The sequence below is a fragment of the Erpetoichthys calabaricus genome, chromosome 2 (assembly GCF_900747795.2).
Source record: "Erpetoichthys calabaricus chromosome 2, fErpCal1.3, whole genome shotgun sequence".
NCBI classification, from domain to species: Eukaryota; Metazoa; Chordata; class Cladistia; order Polypteriformes; family Polypteridae; genus Erpetoichthys; species Erpetoichthys calabaricus.
The window spans coordinates 7,132,412-7,155,607 of NC_041395.2; the positions used below are offsets into that span (position 1 = coordinate 7,132,412).

The 23,196-nt window shown below is 47.4% G+C and overlaps 1 protein-coding gene across 2 annotated transcripts in view; it reads right to left on the reverse strand.

Annotated features, from left to right (window-relative positions):
* trim44 (tripartite motif containing 44) overlaps positions 1 to 23,196 on the reverse strand; it is a 312,379-nt gene that overhangs the window by 114,649 nt on the left and 174,534 nt on the right. For both annotated transcript variants that reach the window (XM_051923624.1, XM_051923623.1), the window contains exon 3: positions 17,736 to 17,975. In XM_051923624.1, coding sequence (XP_051779584.1) covers positions 17,736 to 17,975 — 240 coding nt within the window. The remainder of the gene's footprint in view (positions 1 to 17,735; positions 17,976 to 23,196) is intronic.

A 23,196-nucleotide genomic window follows, 5' to 3' on the forward strand; every position in this document is an offset into this window, starting at 1 on the left:
CTGTGTTACGATATAGCGGGTTGGATAACGGATGGATACTAATAATATTTTGTATTAAGAATAATTTCTATTGATAGGCTTTCGTATCCAAGGGCCTCTTGATATTCAATATTTTTGGTTTTGCTATCGGGTGAGAATGTCGCTGTGATCTCTTTGCCAACAATGTAAAAAGTTGGCCAGGTATCTCTGCAAGGTAGGTACGCTCCAATGTCAAACTTCGCCACTGCATCTGATGGTGTTCAGCTCTGACTGGAGAGCATCCCCCGCGTGGGGAGAAGAGCACATGGCCGTGACATTTCAGCCAATCAGCAGGTACCCTCTAACACACATGTCTCTCAAAAACGTCAGACGTTACTCCTTAACAATCCATAGATGATAATGTCTGCTGAACAAACAGGTATCGCTAGCTAAGCGGAGGCAAAGTGCGCTCCAACACATGGCGTGAGGTACAGTTGCGAGTTGTTTGGACTCTACAAGGTGTGACCCAAAAGTTTTTAGACCATTTGTTTTAAAAAGAGTACTGTGCGTTCCATCCAGTGGCCGACACCATAACCACATAGTACACGTGACCAGGCTTCATTGGTTTTCATTCAGTGGTCCAGGAGTACAAACTTGTTTTGCTCATTTTGTTTTGTTTGAAGAGTTATAACGGCCAAATTCCATTCCAGTGAGTGGTTCCTTCTTCGCCATAACGTGCCATCTCATAACGCTGCAATTGTAAAGATGTTTCTGGCGAACAGGAACGTTGCTGTTCTTCACCACCCACCTTCCTCACCAGATCTCGCACCAGCTGACTGCTATCCTTCCCCAAGTTAAACTTTCCCTTAGAAGGGAAAGGAAAGAAATTCAGTGTGCAGTGACAAGGGAGCTTCACAACATCTCCAAAACTGAAGGAACGGGCAAAAAAGTGTGTTGATCAAGGAGGGACGTACGTTGAAGAATGAGAATACAGCGAATTGTGTCCATACTAGCTGTCCCCTGTGGCTCCGCCCACGCAGTAGTGAAACAGGACAAACTTTAAAAATTAATAAAAAAAAAAAATGTAATCATTTGTATTGAGAAGAATTTCTATTGATAGCTTTCATATCCAAGGGCCTCTTGATATGCAAAATTTTTGGTTTTGCTATCAGTGGCGAGAATGAAGCTGTGATCTCATTGCCAAAAATGTAAAAAGTTGGTAAGGTATCTCCGGCCCAGCACAAGGTGGGTACGGTGGCACTGTATCTGATGGTGTTCAGCTCTGACGGGCGAGCGTCCCCCGCGTGGGGAGAAAAGCACATAGCCGTGATATCTCTGGCAATCAGCAGCTACCCTCTAAAACACACGTAGCTCTGATTTCTCTCTCAAAAACGTCAAACGTTACTCCTTAACAATCTATAGATGATGATATCTGCTGAACAAACTGGAATCGCTAGTGGAGGCGAGGTGTGCTCCAACACATGGTGAGAGGTAGACTGACTCGAATGGAGGCTGGCGTGTGAGTGAGGAGGGCCCCGCCCAGCTCCCTACTTCTGAGGTCCCGCCTCCACACTCCAGAGGCCCAACCCGGCTCCCCAATCCCGAAGCCCCGCCCACTTCCCCTTCAATTGGATTTGGTTTGGTTTGGTTTGGGTTTATTTGTCATATATATAACACAGGATCAACATACAATGAAATGTGTATGACGAGAAAAACAAGTCACTCAGCCTAGATCCAATAAAGCTTAAAAAAGATTACAAGTTAAAAATAGACAAGCCATATAAAATAAAATGTGTATGTTTTAAAAGAAGTTATAGAGCAATATGAGTTGTGCAAATAAGCAACCTCTGATACTTAACTATAACACTAATTTGGCTTTCCTGTGGGGACTGATTGAGAGGATCACTTGGTGCTCCCCCACATCAAAGACTCGGTCCTGAAAGGGGGGGGGGGGGATTGGGGGCTCTTAACCATCAACCCATTGCTGTTTTTTCCAATACTGTGACACTCATATATTTAACTCCGGTGCTTTCCATTTCTTCTGATCATCCTTGAGATCACCTTCATTTGAGTCCAGCTGTGTTTGATGATACTGATTGGACTTGATTAGGAAAGCCACACACCTGTCTATAAGACCTTATAGCTCACAATGCATGTCAGAGCAAATAAGAATCATGAGGTCAAAGGAACTGCCTGAAGAGCTCAGAGACAGAATTGTGGCAAGGCACAGATCTGGCCAAGGTTACAAAAAAATTTCTGCTACACTTAAGGTTCCCAAGAGCACAGTGGCCTCCATAATCCTTAAATGGAAGACGTTTGGGACGACCAGAACCCTTCCTAGAGCTGGCCGTCTGGCCAAGCTGAGCTACCGGGGGAGAAGAGCCTTGGTGAGAGAGGTAAAGAAGAACCCAAGGATCACTTTGGCTGAGCTCCAGAGATGCAGTCAGGAGATGGGAGAAAGTTGTAGAAAGTCAACCATCACTGCAGCCCTCCACCAGTCAGGGCTTTATGGCAGAGTGGCCTGTCGGAAGCCTCTCCTCAGTGCAAGACACATGACAGCCCGCATGGAGTTTGCTAAAAGACACCTGAAGGACTCTGAGATGGTGAGAAATAAGATTCTCTGGTCTGATGACACCAAGATAGAACTTTTTGGCCTTAATTCTAAGCGGTATGTGTGGAGACAACCAGGCACTGCTCATCACTTGTCCAATACAGTCCCCACAGTGAAGCATGGCGGTGGCAGCATCATGCTGTGGGGGTGTTTTTCAGCTGCAGGGACAGGACGACTGGTTGCAATCGAGGGAAAGATGAATGCAGCCAAGTACAGGGATATCCTGGACAAAAAACCTTCTCCAGAGTGCTAAGGACCTCAGACTGGGCCGAAGGTTTACCTTCCAACAAGACAATGACCCTAAGCACACAGCTAAAATAACGAAGGAATGGCTTCACAACAACTCTGTGACTGTTCTTGAATGGCCCAGCCAGAGCCCTGACTTAAACCCAATTGAGCATCTCTGAGAGACCTAAAAATGGCTGTCCACCAACGTTTACCATCCAACCTGACAGAACTGGAGAGGATCTGCAAGGAAGAATGGCAGAGGATCCCCAAATCCAGGTGTGAAAAACTTGTTGCATCTTTCCCAAGAAGACTCATGGCTGTATTAGCTCAAAAGGGTTCTTCTACTAAATACTGAGCAAAGGGTCTGAATACTTAGGACCATGTGATATTTCAGTTTTTCTTTTTTAATAAATCTGCAACAATTTCAAAAATTCTTTTTTTTGTCTGTCAATATGGGGTGCTGTGTGTACATTAATGAGGGAAAAAATTAATTTAAATGATTTTAGCAAATGGCTGCAATATGACAAAGAGTGAAAAATTGAAGGGGGTCTGAATACTTTCCGTACCCACGGTAACACTAATATTACATTTGCTTTGTCTAAGTTACAAATAAAGACGTACAAAATATTTATCGACTTACATACAAAATTTCACACCACAACAAGACTGCAAAGCAAAGCTTCACCGGGAACCATAACTGTAATCTCTTGAATTGAAAGGGCATCTCTGTCACGATTAGAGGAATGCCAATGCCACATCAGACCGACTCGAACGGAGGCTGGCGCGTGAGTGAGGAGGGCCCCCCCTGGCTCCTGAGGTCCCGCCCACTTCCCCCTCCCCTCGGCCCACAGCCTCTCTCTCTCTCTCTCGGATTCACCCAAGTAAATCGGCACCACAACCGAACTCCGATACTTGGCACAGTGGGAGAAGTCGCAAAATCAACCGGAATGTTCCAGTAATTAATAGAAAAAAACCCGATCTAAATCCGTGAAGCAGTTCTCTCGTGAAAAACGGACAGACAGACAGACAGCTGTTGGACTGTATATTTATACAGAGAGATGTCCATTACTGTCTTGAGAGAAGAGGACAGACAGGACCTGAGCAGAGCAGAAGAAGAAGAAGACGCAGATGGACAACTGCAAAGGAGGAGAAGGACATCCGAGTGTGTGAGTTTAGAAATAAACACCTTAAAGATCTCTCCCTCACTTGACGACTTCTTCAGATCCACATCAAATGCCAGTGTCATCGCCGACAGTGAAAAGAAGGCTCCAGTATGTCGGCCATAACACGCCAATCATCTTCCGCCCAATGTCTGTGTTCTGTTGCCCAGTTTAACTTTTTCTATTGTTTTGCCAGTTTTAGTTGTGGCCTTCTCTTTGAAACGGGACTTCTAAGGACAGCATCCCAGAGTCGTCTCGTCATCTCCCACAACACACGGCGAGGGGCACGGTCAGATCTATAAAACACTCCCATGCCACCCTCCAGCAACTGCGCCAGGGAGAAGAGCTGCTCTACTGAACCACAGCCAGAACGCAATCCAGTGTGGTCCTCTCTGTGTCTTTGACTCAACCCTCGAATGGGGGGCTCGTGAGTATGCCCACACCAGCCCAAGGTCTTTCACACATGGGAACTCCAGAGTCGAAGAGCGACAGCATCCCCTATTCAAATGCCTTACCTGGAAGGCTGAGGAGTGTGATCCCTCTGTAGCTGGAACACATCCTCTGATCCCCTTTATTAACACGGGACCACCAAAGAAGTCTGCCATTCCAGGGTTTCTTTACCCGATTTCCAGGCCACATTGAATAGACACGTTAGCCATGATCTCTGAACAATGTCCACCACTTTCAACATCTCCAGTCAGATTTCATCCACCCCAGCAGCCTTACCACCACGGTTACCTCAGCAACAGAGATGGGATCCCCCTCAGCTCCCCTTGTCCACCGAGTTGTGGTGTTCGTTCCACCCATTGTTAATTTCCTCAGAAGAGTTCAGCATTTCTCCATCCCTGCTTAACAAGTCCATGTAAGGCCTCGTCTTCCCCTCATTTGGTGTCGGACAGTTTGACAGAGCAACCTCGAGACCACCCAACAGTCTTCCGCCATGGCCTGTCCAAACTCCTCCCATGCTTGAGTTTTCAGTTCCACAACCACTGCTGCATCATTCCTCTAGGCCTGTCGGTACCTCTGAACTGAGTCAGGAGATCTTCTTTAGTGTGACAGAGTCCCTCATCTCTGGTCACCACCATCAGGTCCTAAGGCTGCCACCATGAGATGCCCCCACCATTTTAAGACCACGGCCACTTGAACAGGGTCTGTTCCGACTCAACGCCCCTGACCTCACGCTGCACAGAGGTAAGAGTTGAAGTCATCCGGAACACAAGCCCCAGCCAAGCATTCCCAGGAGACCCTAACTTTCCTGGTCTATCCGGCCGAAGCCCCTCACTTCTAATCCAACTAACTACCAAGTGGTGATTGGTTGACAGCTCTGCCCCTCTCTTCACCCAAAAGTCTCCAAAAACACATGGCCTCATTTTAGATGACATGACCACAAAGTCTATCCTCGGCCCACCGGTACCACAAGTACTCTAAACTGTGGAATGGTCTGCCTGCTACTATAAGAGATGCCCCTTCGGTCTCACCTTTTAAATCCCGGCTGAAGACTCACAACTTCAGTTTAGCACACCCTGACTAGAGCTGCTGATTAACTGTACAGACTGCATCTCTGTTGTTAGTCATTAGCACTTAAACATAAGTAACATGACAGTTAGAATTGGATACTAACCCTCACTTATTCTGTTTTTCTTCTCGGTACTCAAATGTGGCACTTGGTGCCATGGCCCACCTGCCAAGTTGTTTTGCCTGCCTAAGGAAAAGTCATCCCAGATGGAGGATCGCAGGAATCGTGGGAAAGAGGGGTCCTTTCATCGGATTGGCTGGCCCAGCACTGTTTCAGCTGTGGAATGGCCAATAGGGGGAGGCAGCTTGAAGGATGAGGTCTCCAGGACTCTACACAAATCCAAATCTTATTATGGGATATATCATCTACTGTTAAATTCTGCTCTGTACTTCTAAAATTTATATTTTTTATTTCTTACTATATTGAGAAATTGTTCTGTCCTGTGTACTGCATTGTATTGTATTGACCCCCCTTCTTTTGACACCCACTGCACGCCCAATCTACCTGGAAAGGGGTCTCTCTTTGAACTGCCTTTCCCAAGGTTTCTTCCATTTGTCCCTACAAGGTTTTTTTGTGAGTTTTTCTTTGTCTTCTTAGAGAGTCAAGGCTGGGGGGCTGTCAAAAGGCAGGGCCTGTTAAAGCCCATTGCGGCACTTCCTGTGTGATTTTGGGCTATACAAAAATAAACTGTATTGTATTGTATTGTATTGTATTGTACTCTTAGGAGCCTCCTTGGGTTTGAACCTGATGTTTGTTATGGACAATCGGTGAGTTGCAGAGTAGTCCAGCAGCATCTCATCATTCTGGTTCTGATCCAGCAGGCCAATCCACCCAATCAGGCCCTTTCAGGTATCTCCGTCATTCCCTAGTCAGTAGGGGGCTCTCTTTAGAGAACCTCAGCCACCTTCTCCAAAAAGATGGAATACTTGGAACAGCTGCTTGGCACATTCGCTCAAAACATCAGAGCTTACCTCTCTGCATCTCGGAGCCCTACTGAGTCAACCAAACTCGAACTGTACAGCCCTCAGATGGGGGGCTTGTGAGTATTCCCACACCTGCCCAAGGTCTTTCACACATGGGAACTCCAGAACATCTGATCAAGAAGTTTGGTTCCAGAACCCATGCTATGGAGGTGACACCTCTGGGTCTAGCTGGTACTTCTCTACCTCAAACAGCAAGCCAAGCTTCTTCTCTGCCAGAGGGTTAACGTTCCAGGTTTCCAAAGCCAGGCTCCATTTCCAGGATCTAATCTGTCAAGGCCTTCCCCGCCTTTACCCGCCACTAAACTGGCACTGCATCGGAACCTCATCTTTACCTCTTGCAGGTGGTGAGCACACAAGATGGTTCCACTTTCGGGCTGAACCCAACAGGGCTTCAATTGTTCTGCTTAGAATGTCCTTTATGAGATTAGTGTCGATATAAACCATCTGTTGGAATACAAAATGCAACGCAGTATATTAGTATAGGGTGGTCCAGGTCTAACTATGCAATTTTTAATGCAATGCAGGAAAACGATGCAAGACAAAAGAATTGTTTGAAATATCTTGTAATAAACTAACTCAGGGCACGTGCTGCCATCTATCGGCAACAATAAGAATTTTTTGTGAATTCTCTATGTAATAAACTCAATAAGTTATAGTGTAATGATAATTGCATAATTAGACCTGGACCACCCTGTACACATGACAGATGACTGGGAATGGACGTGGCGTTAATAAGTGACATTCACGTCAATAAGCCGAGGCCTCTGTAAGTAGCACTAGGCCAGCCAGTATGAACGGCACGTGTCTCTCATTCCTTTTAAACGTGAGTGGTGCCTGCTACAAAGACTTCAGAGCCCCTCAAATGAGGGTCTGCTTAGAATTCCAAGAGCTAAACTTAAAAGAAGTGGTGAGGCGGGCGGCCTTCTGCTGTTATGTGCCTAAAATCTGGAATACAAGTTTACCGATAGAAACTCACCAGGTGGAGCACTTTATAAAACTGCTAACAACCCGTTATTTAAATATGGCTTTCTCAGAGCTTCATTTTAGTACCGTCGGCCTCACCTTGAGCCTTTTCAATGCAGTTTGATGTCCAATCAGCAAGACTAAATATATTAAAGATATTAGCCAGACTGTATAATAAACGTGTCTGCACACATTAGATTGGCGACATAAAGAGAGACAGTGACAGGCACGCGCCAACTGCAGGCATTAACCGAGTGTGAGGAGAGTGCAGTCCGAGGGGAGGTGAGGCTCATCGCTGGGCACCTCGCATTTCTCCTCCATATTTAAACAGGAAATGCGCCAATTCAGCGATTTTGACTATAAAATTGATCACAATTATTGGAATCATACAGAAAAATCGATAGCGCAGACCAGTAGACACACTTATTTTACGTTATCACTTTTAGTTTTTTTTACTTTTCAAGATGGCCCGACTGCACGTCCCTGTGTGAAGTGCAGTCCTGCTGCCAGAGAAGTGCTGGACTTCCACAAAGTTCGGATCCAGCTGGTCCTGCACTGAAACTCCGAGGCTCTTTTCTTCTTCCCGCAAACTACATTTGCTTTTATTATCATCTGTGCTGTAATTAAAGTATTTCCACACGTTACTTTCTCCCTTTCTACCCGCAAACATCGGTGCAAAACTCGCCATCGTCAACCACACTCGGTTAAAGCTTCAACCCGACGAGCCAAATGTGCTCAACAAGCAAACGACGGTCCTTTACAGAAGTCGCGGCACGTGACTCTAGTATCCCCAAGTTACGAGATCACCGCATAGTGAACAGCGCAACGTAACTGAAGGCTCAGGGCGACTGAATCGGATTGAATGAAAATGCGATTGCTGTTTTTTTCCCCGTTTTTACTCAATTTTCGTTCTCGTTTCAGTTCGCTCACATCTCATTATTTTTATTTAGTTTTAGTTTCTCTGTTTGCCTTAATTTCAGTTCTCGTTCTTGTAAAACGAAAAACAATATTTTGAGTCCTAGTTCTCGTTTTCGTTATGAAAATATGACTGATGGTGACCACCTGATCAGGGCACTGTGCAGTCCCTCCATTGATGGATTGAAGGCCAGAGGTCCACATGACCAGCACCATCAAGTTCTTCCAAGTGAAGCCTGAAAACCCAGAGGGCTGATTGAGATCATTGATGTTAGGGGGGCTGGCTGGGTGGTCTCGTGGCCTTGGAACCCCTGCAGATTTTGTCCGTCTGGAGTTTTATTTTTGTTTTTCATGTCCTCCTGGCCATCAGACCTTACTTTTATTCTATGTTAGTTAGTACTGCCTCATCTTATTTTAGTATTTTTCTTTCTTCATCTTGTAAAGCACTTTGAGCTCCGTCGTTTGTATAAAAACGTGTTCTAGAAATAAACGTTGTTGCTCACTATTTTACAACCTTGTGCTAAAACCTTTTAAATGATTTCTTTCCATCCACTAAACACCACCCAACAGCCTGGAATGATAAAGCGAAAACACAAGATGTTGAAAGAAATAAAGAACTCAAATACCCCACTGACACAAATATTCAGACTCCTTGCTATGAAGATTGAAATTTGGCTCAGGTGTCTCGCACTCCACTGCTCATCGCCGATACGTCACTTGAACGGACTCCTCTGCTCAGTAAAGGCTGACACCTGCCAGTCACACAGCGAGCGTAGAGACAGGATTGTGACGAGGCGTAGGTCTGGCCAAGGCTACAAAACAGCGCTGAAGGTTCCCAAGGGGCACGCTGGCCTTCATAATTCTAAGGGAAGAACTCTGGAAGTCTTCCTAGCGCTGGCTGCCAGGTCAAAACTGAGCAACTCAGGAGAAGGAGGGCGTTGGTAAGAGAGGTGACCAAAAACTGGCTGGGCATCTGTAATGGTGTATAAAATCTGTACATTTTGGTTTAATTTTCCGTTATATTTTGTTCAAGACAAGACAACAGATGAACTACATTTAGGACAAATCAAAGCATATCCTCTTCCCTTACACCTCACTTTTATAAGTGCCTTGTGCCCTGTGTTGGCTGGGATTGGCTCCAGCAGACCCCCGTGACCCTGTGTTCGGATTCAGCGGGTTGGAAAATGGATGGATGGATGTTCATAGCATAGTGCTAAAATGGTGCTACAGCCTGGGAAAGGATGCTGAGCCATGCCTCAGGCTATTGATTATTTTATGGATGGACATCTGGGACAACAATTTGGTTTACAGCCTGGCAAAGACGGACATGAGGCAATATCAAAGAACTTCATTATCTGGGAAAAGACAGATTAAAGAGTTTGAGCAAAATTCATCCATCATATTGACAGCCAGCCAATCAGGTGCATGTGTTGTGAAACCACAGCATGACATTTCATAATAAATATGCCTCATTTGAAAGCAACATCAGAGAAGAAGAAAGTAGGGGAGGAGAAGAAGAAGAGGGACGGACGAAGATGGCACTGGTCGTCGGAAAAGCATCATGAACATCAATTGCTAAATCAAACGCCTCCCTGGGACATTCATCCTTGTTATCTGTAACTTTTTCGTAAGCTTTTCCTAAAGACTAAATATATTCAGACTTTCCTATCAGCACCTATTTTCTACTATTCTTTGTTCCAGTGGTATTATTATTATTCTTGTACTAAATACCATGCTGCTTTTAACTTTCTATGCTTTGTCTTAATGTCTAGAGTGATTGAAGTAATAAGTTAGATTTCTATGAGCACCTGGTGCAGCCGGAGGTTTGCCATACACTCTGTGCTGCGAGGTTTATTAAGGCTGAGGGTGAGAACTCCACTCAATAGTAGGGAACAGGACGTCAAGTGAGGCATTCTTGGCTGATAAATGGCCGATAGTCAAGATTGCTGAGTCTTTGTATGTTTAAATGTATTCTTGTAGACCAAAAGTAATATTTACGTCTGAGATATCACTAAAACATCGCATGTTGTTCGTGCCGATAATAAGTAAGTCTCTTGCAGTGCTGAGTGACAGGTTGTGTTATTCCTAAGGCACTTGTGTGGTTTAAAGTGCTAGAGGTTAACCAGCTGTGTGTGTGTGTCATTCATGGGGCACTGTTGTGGTGAGGGTCTGTGTGTGTGCGTATAGCTATGTATGTGTGTGTTCATGTTAAAGTGCAACAGTAGACCAACCCGATAACGAACTTGACTAGAACATTTACCCTTGCGAAACAGGTAAAGGGCAAGTAGAGGGAAATACCACGATAATACAGCATCTGTAACCATCCAGGTTGGCTCCACACTCCCCAGTCACTTGCCGTAAACTGAGATGAGCCGGGCAAACGAGGACACACACAGTCGGTAAAGGGTTGGTGCTTCCATTAAAAAGTGTTGTTGTTCAAAAAATAAATAATCCATAAAATCAAAGTAACACATGGAGGTTAAAATCCAATAAATAAGCCAATAAAAACAAGGCCAAAAAACCCAGCAGAATGCGTCCTTTCTAAAATCCATGAGCCCCAGCGCAGCTTTCTAAAATCTGAGGTCTCCTCCGCTTTCTCACCAGCCCCAGGAGACACCGTCCAACAGGCGCAGTCAACCAGAACACGACTTTCATTTCCTCCGACTCCCACCGCAGCTCCTTCAGCCATACTGGGGTGGTGGGTCACTCCCTCTCCCCAAAAGTCACTCAGCATGAGCGACCGCTGCCCCCCAAGTGCTGGCTGTGTGCTTTCCTCCCATGGGCTCCTCCTCGATTCTGACTCTCTTTCGCTCGTTAGCCTCCGTCCTTCTCTCAATTCCTTTTTGTTCTTTATTCTTCTGATCTGATGCCCTTTCCATCATCTGGGCTCCTCTTCTACTGCCTGACAGGGTGCGGGTGCTGTCCTCCACCCGCTCCGAGGTGTAAAAGAGGCACCTGAGTGACCCGCTCACATTTAAACGTGAAATGCACGATCAGCCCAGCGCCCCAACCAAAACCTGGAGCGGTGCGTGCACACTCACACGTGAACGCTCACACGTTCACTATCTGCACACTCCAGGACTCGATTTTATTTAAAAATCACACTTCACCATTGACCTCTCATCACAGCTTCAGAGGACCAGCCAAGATAAACAACCATTACAGAAACACTCCACTGACCCTGGGCTTCATGACGGATTGGCCAAGTAGACGACTCTCTTCGGTAAAAGACACGTGAAAGCCCACTTGGAGTTTGCAAAAATGGCACCTAAACGACTCACAGACCGTAAGGCTCAAGATTCTCTGGTCTGATGGAACCCAAGATTGGCGTCAGCATGTCTGGAGGAAACCTGGCATGGCTCATCACCTCTGCAGTAGCACTCCAATGGTGGCAGCATCAGGGACTGGCAGGCTAGTGAGGGTCGAGGGAAAGGAGAGGGAATACCCTTAATGAAAACCTGCTCAGAGCACTCTGGTCTATTATTCCATGGCCAGAAGAGAAGCCACATAGTCCGTGTCCTTCTAATGGTGTTGCCATCAAAGAACAAGAAATTTACGCCCAGAACCTTAGCAATAAGCAGACATGAGGGCTACTACACACATCTCGAACTGGGCTGAGCAACTGGGGTGGAGAGGTCACCAACAACTGGATGGTCATTTTGGCTGAATTTCAGAGGACCTGCCAAGAAAGACAACCATTACCACTGACCCTGGGCTTCATGGCGGAGTGGCCAAGTAGATGGCTCTCCTCAGTAAAAGACCCGTTAAAGCCCACTTGGAGTTTGCAAAGGTCTACAAAAGCAAAGAAAACGTAGAAGCGGCTTAGAGACAACTCTGGAAATGTCCTGGAGTGGCCCAGCCAGAGCCTGCACTTGAACCCAATCGAACATCTCTGGAGAGACCTGAAGAGAGCTGTCCACCGATGGTCTCCATCCAACCTGACAGATCAGCAGAGAAGAAAAGGCAGAAACCCCTCAAAATCAGGTGTGTGGAGCTGGTGGCGTCAGACCCAAGATGGCTGCAGGCGGGAATGGCGGTCACCACGACGTACTGTGTAAGGCAGGGGTGTCCAACTCCTGGTGGTCCTGGTGGGCCACAGTGGCTGCAGGTTTTCATTCGGACTCTTTTCCTATTCAGTTTTCACTGCTAATTAACTCCTTTTCTCTTCATTTTCATAGCCCTGTTTTTAAAGATTCAGTCCTCTGAATTGGTCCATCCATCCATCCTCTTCCGCTTATCCAAGATCGGGTCACGGGGGCAGCAGCTTCAGCAGAGATGCCCAGACTTCCCTCTCCCCGGCCACTTCTTCTAGCTCTTCCAGGAGAATCCCGAGGCGTTTCCAGGCCAGCCGGGAGACATAGTCCCTGCAGCGTGTCCTGGGTCTTCCCTGGGGCCTCCTCCCGGTTGGACGTGCCCCGAACACCTCACCAGGGAGGCGTCCAGGAGGCATCTTGATCAGATGCCCGAGCCACCTCATCTGACTCCTCTCGATGCGGAGGAGCAGCGGCTCTACTCTGAGCTTCTCACCCTATCTTTAAGGGAGAGCCCAGACACCCTGCGGAGGAAACTCATTTCAGCCGCTTGTATTCGCGATCTCGTTCTTTCGGTCACTACCCATAGCTCATGACCATAGGTGAGGGTAGGACCGTAGATCGACTGGTAAACTGACATCTTTGCCTTACGGCTCAGCTCCTTTTTCACCACGACAGACCGATGCAGAGCCCTCATCACTGTGGACGCCGCACTGATCCGCCTGTCGATCTCACGCTCCATTCTTCCCTCACTCGTGAACAAGACCCCGAGATACTTGAACTCCTCCACTTGGGGCAGGATCTCGCCACCAACCCTGAGAGGGCACTCCACCCTTTTCCGGTTGAGGACCATGGTCTCGGATTTGGAGGTGCTGATTCCCATCCCAGCCGCTTCACACTCAGCTGCGAACCGATCCAGAGAGAGAGCTGAAGATCACGACCTGAAGCAAACAGGACAACATCATCTGCAAAATGCAGTGACCCAATCCTGGACCCCCTCAACACCCTGGCTGCGCCTAGAAATTCTGTCCATAAAAGTTATATCAGGACTTGATGCTGCTCTCAGATGACTGATTTTCATTTTTTTCTGAGATCACCGTCAAGATGTGTGGGTGACCTGAGCAGACCAACATGACCAAGACCTTCACCTTTCTTTATTTTCAGGTTACATGGTCATGTTTTGTGTCTTATTATTTTTTGGCTGCTCATTAAGGAAGAAGAAACAACGAAGGGGGTCCGAGTCACGTCAAGTAAAACGAAGGCCAAACAAGTGAATCAGCAGCAAAGACGGCTCACTGATTAAGGAGATGGTCAGAATGAAAACTTGTAGCCACTGCGGCCCACCAGGACCACCAGGAGTTGGGACACCCCTGCATTTTTTTATGTTTTTTTCTAATAATCCTGCTCTTCCTTTCTCATTCGGGGGTATTGGGTGGTCCTTGATGTTGGTAAAAATGAATCGAAATGATTTGGGCTGCGACATAACAATACGTGAAACAGGCGTTCTGAAGGCGCCGTAGACAGCATGAGCGGCACATTAAAACGGATGGCAAACTGGGCACCTCCAGCCGCGTCCTAACAGACCCCAAGTCGAGGAAGAACAGACCAGTGGGACGTCACGGTGCTAAATGAGGTACAAACATTTGTATGAAAATGCACGATATAAATAAAAGCTGTTGTTGTTGGAAATGGCCACAAGCCCAGCAAAGACCCCACAAACCTCCAGACGCCTCTACACACCAATGAAGTGATCCGCACGACATGCCGTCCTCCATGCGTCTCACTTCATTTAATCCAAACTGTGCCTTCTGTCCTGACGGGCACACGCACCGCAGACTTGAGATCAGCGCACTTACGGCAGCCGAGCAAATCCCTGATTATATCAAACTTCCCAAGATTTCCAAAGCCTCTGCAGGAACAACTTCTCTTTAAAAATTAATTGCTTTTAACAGGCCCAGTCCCACTTGCATCCATAACAAAAACCCTTTCATGCAAGCGAAAGCTTTGAGCCGACCAATAATGGTTCCACTTGACCTATTTCTGCCTTTTGGGAAGCCCACCGCTGGCTGTATATTTAGCCTTGTTTTTGAAATGGGTTGCATTTAATTACCGTCAGGAAATATTTACAGTATCCAGCATGCTGCCTCCGCCGCCGCCACTGCGAGACGTCAAGGCATGCGATTAAAAATAAGTGATGTTTGCATTTTGTTTGGATCGCTGAGGAAAATACAAAGTGCCGTTTCAGAATAATGAAGGCCTAGCAGAGCAGCTCGACTGTCATAAAAGTTTAAAGGCCCTTACGGCCCCCCACAAGCCCGCGAGCAGAAGAACCGCCAGCCTGCAGAGAAGTAAGAAATGCAGATGTGTATTGTTTCTATGCAGCAGCCCATGTGAATTTGGGGGACACCAAAATCCTCACCCCCAACCCCCCCCGTGATGGACGCCTTCCTGTAAAGAATTGAAAAATAGAGCAATGATAAAAGGTCAGGGCCCCCTCAGGCAAACCCCAAAGATGACAGAGTAAAAACAATAAAACTTGAGCAACATCAATCATTAGACTGGGGCAAGACGGCGGTGACGCTGGTTATGAAGGCAGTGAGGCGGAAGGGGCGGGTCCAGGAGCCTCAGGACAGGAAGTGATGTCATATCTTCAGCTCTGCAGAGGGAAGGATCACAGAACTGTTACAAGGCAGCGCCAACTCCTGGCTCGGGGTGGAATTACAAAATCGACAAGCTCCAAAGTCGTCTCCCAGGCCCGTGTGTATGTGTGGGATAGAGTCGATTGAGCTCAACCGAGAAAACGGTCAACAAATTAAAATCCACAAATCTCTGCCACAAAGTTATTAGAAAAACTGTCACACTGGATAACGTCAAGTGTGTCCTCCTAATGGAGTTCACGTCGAAAAGCAAGCAATTTATGACCAGAAACACAGCAACAAGCAGACATGAGGTGTTACACACAGTGGTCTGCCTCAACAAAAGAAAATTATCTGTGCGCCGAAGACACCGAGAGTGGACCATCTCAGTGACAGTCACTTCCACTGTGATAGATTGTGTGGTGAGCCTGAAGCTTGATTAAGCTACATGAAGGATTTCACAGCGTTTGTTCCACCTCCAGTTTGCATATTGTCACAATAGAGTCCCCTCCACCAGAACTGGGACAAAGAGGCCAGGACAGCTGTTTAGGGTCCAAACTGAAAACAATGGGGTTTGAGATCAAAGGGTTAGACATCCGGACAGTCAGACTGACGAAAGGCACTATATCAGATAGATAGATAGATAGATAGATAGATAGATAGATAGATAGATAGATAGATAGATAGATAGATAGATAGATAGATAGATAGATAGATAGATAGATAGATATGAAAGGCACTATATAACAGATAGATAGACAGATTTTGGTATAGTAGGTAAGATCTACTGTATAGATAGATGGCTATACAGACAGACTAACAGACAGGCTGTCTGACATTATGTGGCTTTAACAATAAATACATATATTAAAATAGTTGTATCACATCCCTGAATGACTGAAAATGAAGAACATTTAATAGGAAAGACAACTGACTTGGCAGTGGCGGTCGCAGTGAGGCGTTGTACAGGCGTATTACGAACGGGAGCCCCCCATCGCTGTGCTTGACCCAAGTTTGCTGACTGATTTGTTGGCTGAAAGTCCTCAGTGTTGGTTTGTCACAGAGAGGTTGTGCAGTGTTGTTCATGATGGCACTCAGTTTTGTTTTCATTCTCTCCTCCATCACTACACCCAGGGAGTCCACAGTGTGTCCCATAACCAAGTTTGTCTCTTTAATGAACTTGTTGATTCGGTGGTCCTCTCGTAATGTGATGTCACCAGGCCAGCACACCACACTGGCCATCACAGAGTTGTAGAAGACATGAAAGATGTCAGTCACCACATTGACAGAACACCGTCTCCTAAGATAGAGGCGCTCTGCTCTGCTTTTTCTTCTCTAGTTCCTCTGTGTTATGAGACCAGTCCAACCGGTCACTGATGTGGACCCCCAAGAACATGTAGAAGTGGACCACATCTTTGAAATATCAGAATTGGAGAGCAGGTACTCGCATATCACAAACCAAAATATGGACTCTCAGCTTTTATGTCCCGTTTTTGCCATCTACATGTGTTGAGCACTATAGAAGAGAGCACCTTTTGTATCGGACCACCCGATAAGGACCCAAAAAAGACAGATAACTGTTGGGCAAAAGCCGAGGACAAGGAGGTCACTTTAAACCACAAGCACCTCTTTTGTGTCCTGCCGTCAAAAATGCTCTTTTGATTTTATTACCATCACACAGACGTTGTACAACACAGAGCTTAACACAAGACGATACATTCAAGAAGAAATGAACAGGAATCAGGCAGCTTGTTCTCAGGTAAGGAGTCGATTCAAGAATCGTAAGCCAAAAAGAGAATCGTGCGACTCCTTCACGGGTGATGATTAAGTCTGCCAATCAAATGAATCACAGGCCTCGTTTTCGGGTAATGATTCGGTTTAAACCCAAGAGAGCCAGTGAATGACACATGACCAGTAACAAATATACAATGGAAGCAAATAATTGTTAGAAATGAAGAGTGTTATTTTTATAAGGTTCAGATTTAAGTGTGTTAACTCACTGAATCACAGTGTCACAGGATGTTTAAACAGCTCCATTAACAGAGAGTAGAGAGAGGGCCTGGGAGCCTGCACTGATATAGCGCATTGCTGCACGCACCACACGACAAACCCCCTCAGGATCCCAAATCAGGACCCGAGTTCAGGTGCACAACGGGGAGACACCACAGCGCCACAATACAGTGGGGCCTCGTGAGGCCATTTTACAGTGGAGGGAGTGCCAGTCCTGCCACCAACCCTCGAGTTCTCCCACTTCTGGCATTACGGGACTCGAACCAGCAACCTTCCAATTACTGACGCAGATCGCTAACCTCTGAGCCACCACTCCACCTAACAAACAACTGATGTGTGGCTACTGCATTGTACTCGTAGGAGGAATGAGAGAAGCCTCAGTGATGGAGCTCTCAGTAAGGATTCAGATCAAACTCAAAGGAATCAGAAGTGAAGTGAATGAGAATCAAGAGTCACACGGGCGGGACCTGCACAACTCCATGAAAAGAGCGATTTAAAAAGCTCAGCGTACTCTGCACACGTGACAATAAACTGCCACTGCTGTTGCTACTACACATGACATGCTGGACATGCTGCAGTGAGACCAGTCTGAAATGGTGACACTTGCTGGTGTCATCAACTACACCACTAAACATAAAAAAAAAAAAACCAAACATTACAATTTATAACACAATCATGACACGGCAAGATTAACGTAATATTAGATAATTAAATGACTGCTCACCTCCTGAGGCGGCTCGGCATTCTGGTATAAAGCACTCAACTGTTTGTTGATCTCCTCCATTTCTTCTTTCAACTTCTCCGTCTCCGAGTTTATCTCTGCCATCTTCTCAGCAGCGTGCGCCGTCGCCACCGCCTCCTTCAGGTCGACCAGGTGCAGTGCGCGTCTCTGCTCGAGTAGCACCAGTCGGTGAAGCTCGTCAAACTGCTCATGCACAAAGGCCTCCAGTGCGTTAGCCCCAATCTGTATGAGGGGAGAAAAAGGAAGAGAGCTGAAGACAGAAGTGAGCGTTAGGTAAAAAGACAAATAAAGTAAATTAGTCAGTTAGTAAGTCTGAGCGTTCAACCTGTCAGTCTACCCATATAACATACAGTGCCTTTGCTTTAACACTATCTATCAATTATATAGTGCCTTTCACATCTATCTATCCATTATATAATGTTTCATAACTATCCATTATATAGTGCCTTTCTATTTATCTATCTATACAGTGCCTTTCATTCTATCAATTATATAGTGCATTTCACATCTTTCTATGTATCTATCTATCTATTATATAGTGCCTTTCATATCTATCTATCCATCCATCCATCCATTATATAATGTTTCATAACTATCTATCCATCATATAGTGCCTTTCTATCTATCTATCCATTATATAATGTTTCATAACTATCTATCCATTATATAGTGCCTTTCTATCTATCCATCCATCCATCCATCCATTGTCTCCCGCTTATCCGAGGTCGGGTCGCGGGGGCAGCAGCTTGAGCAGAGATGCCCAGACTTCCCTCTCCCCGGCCACTTCTTCTAGCTCTTCCGGGAGAATCCCAAGGCGTTCCCAGGCCAGTCGAGAGACATAGTCCCTCCAACGTGTCCTGGGTCTTCCCTGGGGCCTCCTCCCGGTTGGACGTGCCCGGAACACCTCACCAGGGAGGCGTCCAGGAGGCATCCTGATCAGATGCCCGAGCCACCTCATCTGACTCCTCTCGATGCGGAGGAGCAGCGGCTCTACTCTGAGCCCCTCCCGGATGACTGAGCTTCTCACCCTATCTTTAAGGGAAAGCTCAGACACCCTGCGGAGGAAACTCATTTCAGCCGCTTGTATTCGCGATCTCGTTCTTTCGGTCACTACCCATAGCTCATGACCATAGGTGAGGATAGGAACATAGATCGACTGGTAAATTGAGAGCTTCGCCTTGCGGCTCAGCTCCTTTTTCACCACGACAGACCGATGCAATGCCTGCATTACTGCGGATCCCGCACCGATCCGCCTGTCGATCTCACGCTCCATTCTTCCCTCACTCGTGAACAAGACCCCGAGATACTTGAACTCCTCCACTTGGGGCAGGATCTCGCTACCAACCCTGAGAGGGCACTCCACCCTTTTCCGGCTGAGGACCATGGTCTCGGATTTGGAGGTGCTGATTCTCATCCCAGCCGCTTCACACTCGGCTGCGAACCGATCCAGAGAGAGCAGAAGAGCACGGCCTGATGAAGCAAACAGGACAACATCATCTGCAAAAAGCAGTGACCCAATCCTGAGCCCACCAAACCGGACCCCCTCAACGCCCTGGCTGCGCCTAGAAATTCTGTCCATAAAAGTTATGAACAGAATCGGTGACAAAGGGCAGCCCTGGCGGAGTCCAACTCTCACTGGAAACGGGTTCGACTTACTGCCGGCAATGCGGACCAAGCTCTGGCACCGATCGTACAGGGACCGAACAGCCCTTATCAGGGGGGCCGGTACCCCCATACTCTCGGAGTACCCCCCACAGGATTCCCCGAGGGACACGGTCGAATGCCTTTTCCAAGTCCACAAAACACATGTAGACTGGTTGGGCAAACTCCCATGCACCCTCCAGGATCCTGCTAAGGGTATAGAGCTGGTCCACTGTTCCGCGACCAGGACGAAAACCACACTGTTCCTCCTGAATCCGAGGCTCGACTATCCGACGGACCCTCCTCTCCAGGACCCCTGAATAGACTTTTCCAGGGAGGCTGAGGAGTGTGATCCCTCTGTAGTTGGAACACACCCTCCGATCCCCCTTCTTAAAGAGGGGGACCACCACCCCGGTCTGCCAATCCAGAGGCACTGTCCCTGATGTCCATGCGATGTTCCAGAGGCGTGTCAACCAAGACAGTCCTACAACATCCAGAGCCTTGAGGAACTCCGGGCGTATCTCATCCACCCCCGGGGCCCTGCCACCAAGGAGTTTTTTGACCACCTCGGTGACCTCAGTCCCAGAGATGGAGCCCACCTCTGAGTCCCCAGGCTCTGCTTCCTCATTGGAAGGCATGTTAATGGGATTGAGGAGGTCTTCGAAGTACTCCCCCCACCGACCCACAACGTCCCGAGTCGAGGTCAGCAGCGCACCATCCCCACCATATACAGTGTTGACACTGCACTGCTTCCCCTTCCTGAGACGCCGGATGGTGGACCAGAATCTCCTCGAAGCCGTCTGAAAGTCGTTCTCCATGGCCTCCCCAAACTCCTCCCACGCCCGAGTTTTTGCCTCAGCAACCACCAAAGCCGCATTCCGCTTGGCCTGCCGGTACCTATCAGCTGCCTCCAGGGTCCCACAGGACAAAAGGGTCCTGTAGGACTCCTTCTTCAGCTTGACGGCATCCTTCACCGCCGGTGTCCACCAACGGGTTCGGGGATTGCCGCCACGACAGGCACCGACCACCTTACGGCCACAGCTCCGGTCAGCCGCCTCAACAATAGAGGCACGGAACATGGCCCATTCGGACTCAATGTCCCCCACCTCCCTCGGGACATGGTCGAAGTTCTGCCGGAGGTGGGAGTTGAAGCTACTTCTGACAGGGGGCTCTGCCAGACGTTCCCAGCAGACCCTCACAACACGTTTGGGCCTACCACGCCTGACCGGCATCCTCCCCCACCATCGAAGCCAACTCACCACCAGGTGGTGATCAGTTGACAGCTCCGCCCCTCTCTTCACCCGAGTGTCCAAGACATGTGGCCGCAAGTCCGACGACACGAGCACAAAGTCGATCATCGAACTGAGGCCTAGGGTGTCCTGGTGCCAAGTGCACATATGAACACCCCTATGCTTGAACATGGTGTTCGTTATGGACAATCCGTGATGAGCACAGAAGTCCAATAACAAAACACCGCTCGGGTTCAGATCGGGGGGCCATTCCTCCCAATCACGCCCTTCCAGGTCTCACTGTCATTGCCCACGTGAGCACTGAAGTCTCCCAGCAGAACGAGGGAGTCCCCAGAAGGTATGCCCTCTAGCACCCCCTCCAGGGACTCCAAAAAGGGTGGGTACTCCGAACTGCTGTTTGGTGCATACGCACAAACAACAGTTAGGACCCGTCCCCCCACCCGAAGGCGAAGGGAGGCTACCCTCTCGTCCACCGGGGTAAACCCCAATGTACAGGCTCCAAGTCGGGGGGGGCAATAAGTATACCCACACCCGCTCGGCGCCTCTCACCGGGGGCAACTCCAGAGTGGTACAGAGTCCAGCCCCTCTCAAGGAGATTGGTTCCAGAGTCCAAGCTGTGCGTCGAGGTGAGCCCGACTATATCTAGCCGGAACCTCTCAACTTCGCGCACTAGCTCAGGCTCCTTCCCCTTCAGAGAGGTGACATTCCACGTCCCAAGAGCCAGCTTCTGTAGCCAAGGATCGGACCGCCAAGGTCCCCGCCTTCGGCCACCACCCAACTCACACTGCACCCGACCTCCTTGGCCCCTCCCATAGGTGGTGATTATCCATTATATAATGTTTCATAACTATCCATTATATAGTGCCTTTCTATCTATCTATCTATACAGTGCCTTTCATTCTATCAATTATGTAGTGCATTTCACATCTTTCTATGTATCTATCTATCTATTATATAGTGCCTTTCATATCAATCTATCCATCCGTCCATCCATTATATAATGTTTCATAACTATCTATCCATCCATTATATAATGTTTCATAACTATCTATCCATTATATAGTGCCTTTCTATCTATCTATCTATCTATCTATCTATCTATCTATCTATCTATCTATCCATTATATAATATTTCATAACTATCTATCCATCATATAGTGCCTTTCTATCTATCTATACATTATATGTTTCATAACTATCTATCGGGCGGCACGGTGGCGCAGTGGGTAGTGCTGCTGCCTCGCAGTTGGAAGACCTGGGGACCCGGGTTCTCTTTCCGGGTCCTCCCTGCGTGGAGTTTGCATGTTCTCCCCGTGTCTGCGTGGGTTTCCTCCGGGCGCTCCGGTTTCCTCCCACAGTCCAAAGACATGCCGGTTAGGTGGATTGGCGATTCTAAATTGGCCCTAGTGTGTGCTTGGTGTGTGGGTGTGTTTGTGTGTGTCCTGCGGTGGGTTGGCACCCTGCCCAGGATTGTTTCCTGCCTTGTGCCCTGTGTTGGCTGGGATTGGCTCCAGCAGACCCCCGTGACCCTGTGTTCAGATTCAGCGGGTTGGAAAATGGATGGATGGATAACTATCTATCCATCATATAGTGCCTTTCTATCTATCCATCTATCCATCCATCCATTATATAATGTTTCATAACTATCTATCCATTATATAGTGCCTTTCTATCTATCTATCTATCTATCTATCTATCTATCTATCTATCTATCTATCTATCTATCTATCTATCTATCTATCTATCCATTATATGTTTCATAACTATCTATCCATTATATAGTGCCTTTCTATCTATCTATCCATTATATAATGTTTCATAACTATCCATCCATCATATAATGTTTCGCATCTATTTATCCATTATATAGTGCCTTTCATTCTATCTATGTAAAATATAGTGCCTTTCAAATCTTTCTATCCATCTATTATATAGTGTCTTTCATATCTATCTATCTATCTATCCATATTACTAACCGAGAATGCTAAACCGGATGATGGACGCAGGCACATCCGGCAATGGGCCGTAGCTGCAAAAAGACGTACTGCACAGGCGCAAAAAGAGTCCGCAAGGGTTGGCTGAGGAGCCGAGAAAGGCGGATAGAAGAGGGCGAGAGAGGCGGATGAGGGGCCGCAGAAAAAAGGAGTGAGCACAGGAAAAATTGAGAAATGAGGCGCAAAGAGCACCGAAAAAAGGAAACGGCACATAAAAAAGTATTCAAACGCAAGCAAAGCACGAAACACATTGCACACGAAACTAGACCCAAAAAAAAAAAAAAAAAAAGAGGCTCGCGCACAATAGCAAGGCACCCCCCCCCCCCTACAGGCACCGGACGGGACACACACCAAGAGGGGGATTCAACAAGCCCATGGAACACAAAAAAAAGAACACAAAACCACCCCACAGACCCTTCAAGCGAGGGACGGGACACACACAAAGAGGGGGATTCAACAGGACACGGGAACAAAAAAAGAAAGAAGACGCTCGCGTGACAACAATCCTCAACCCCCCCCCCCCCCCCCCCCCACACACACAAACACACACACACATCC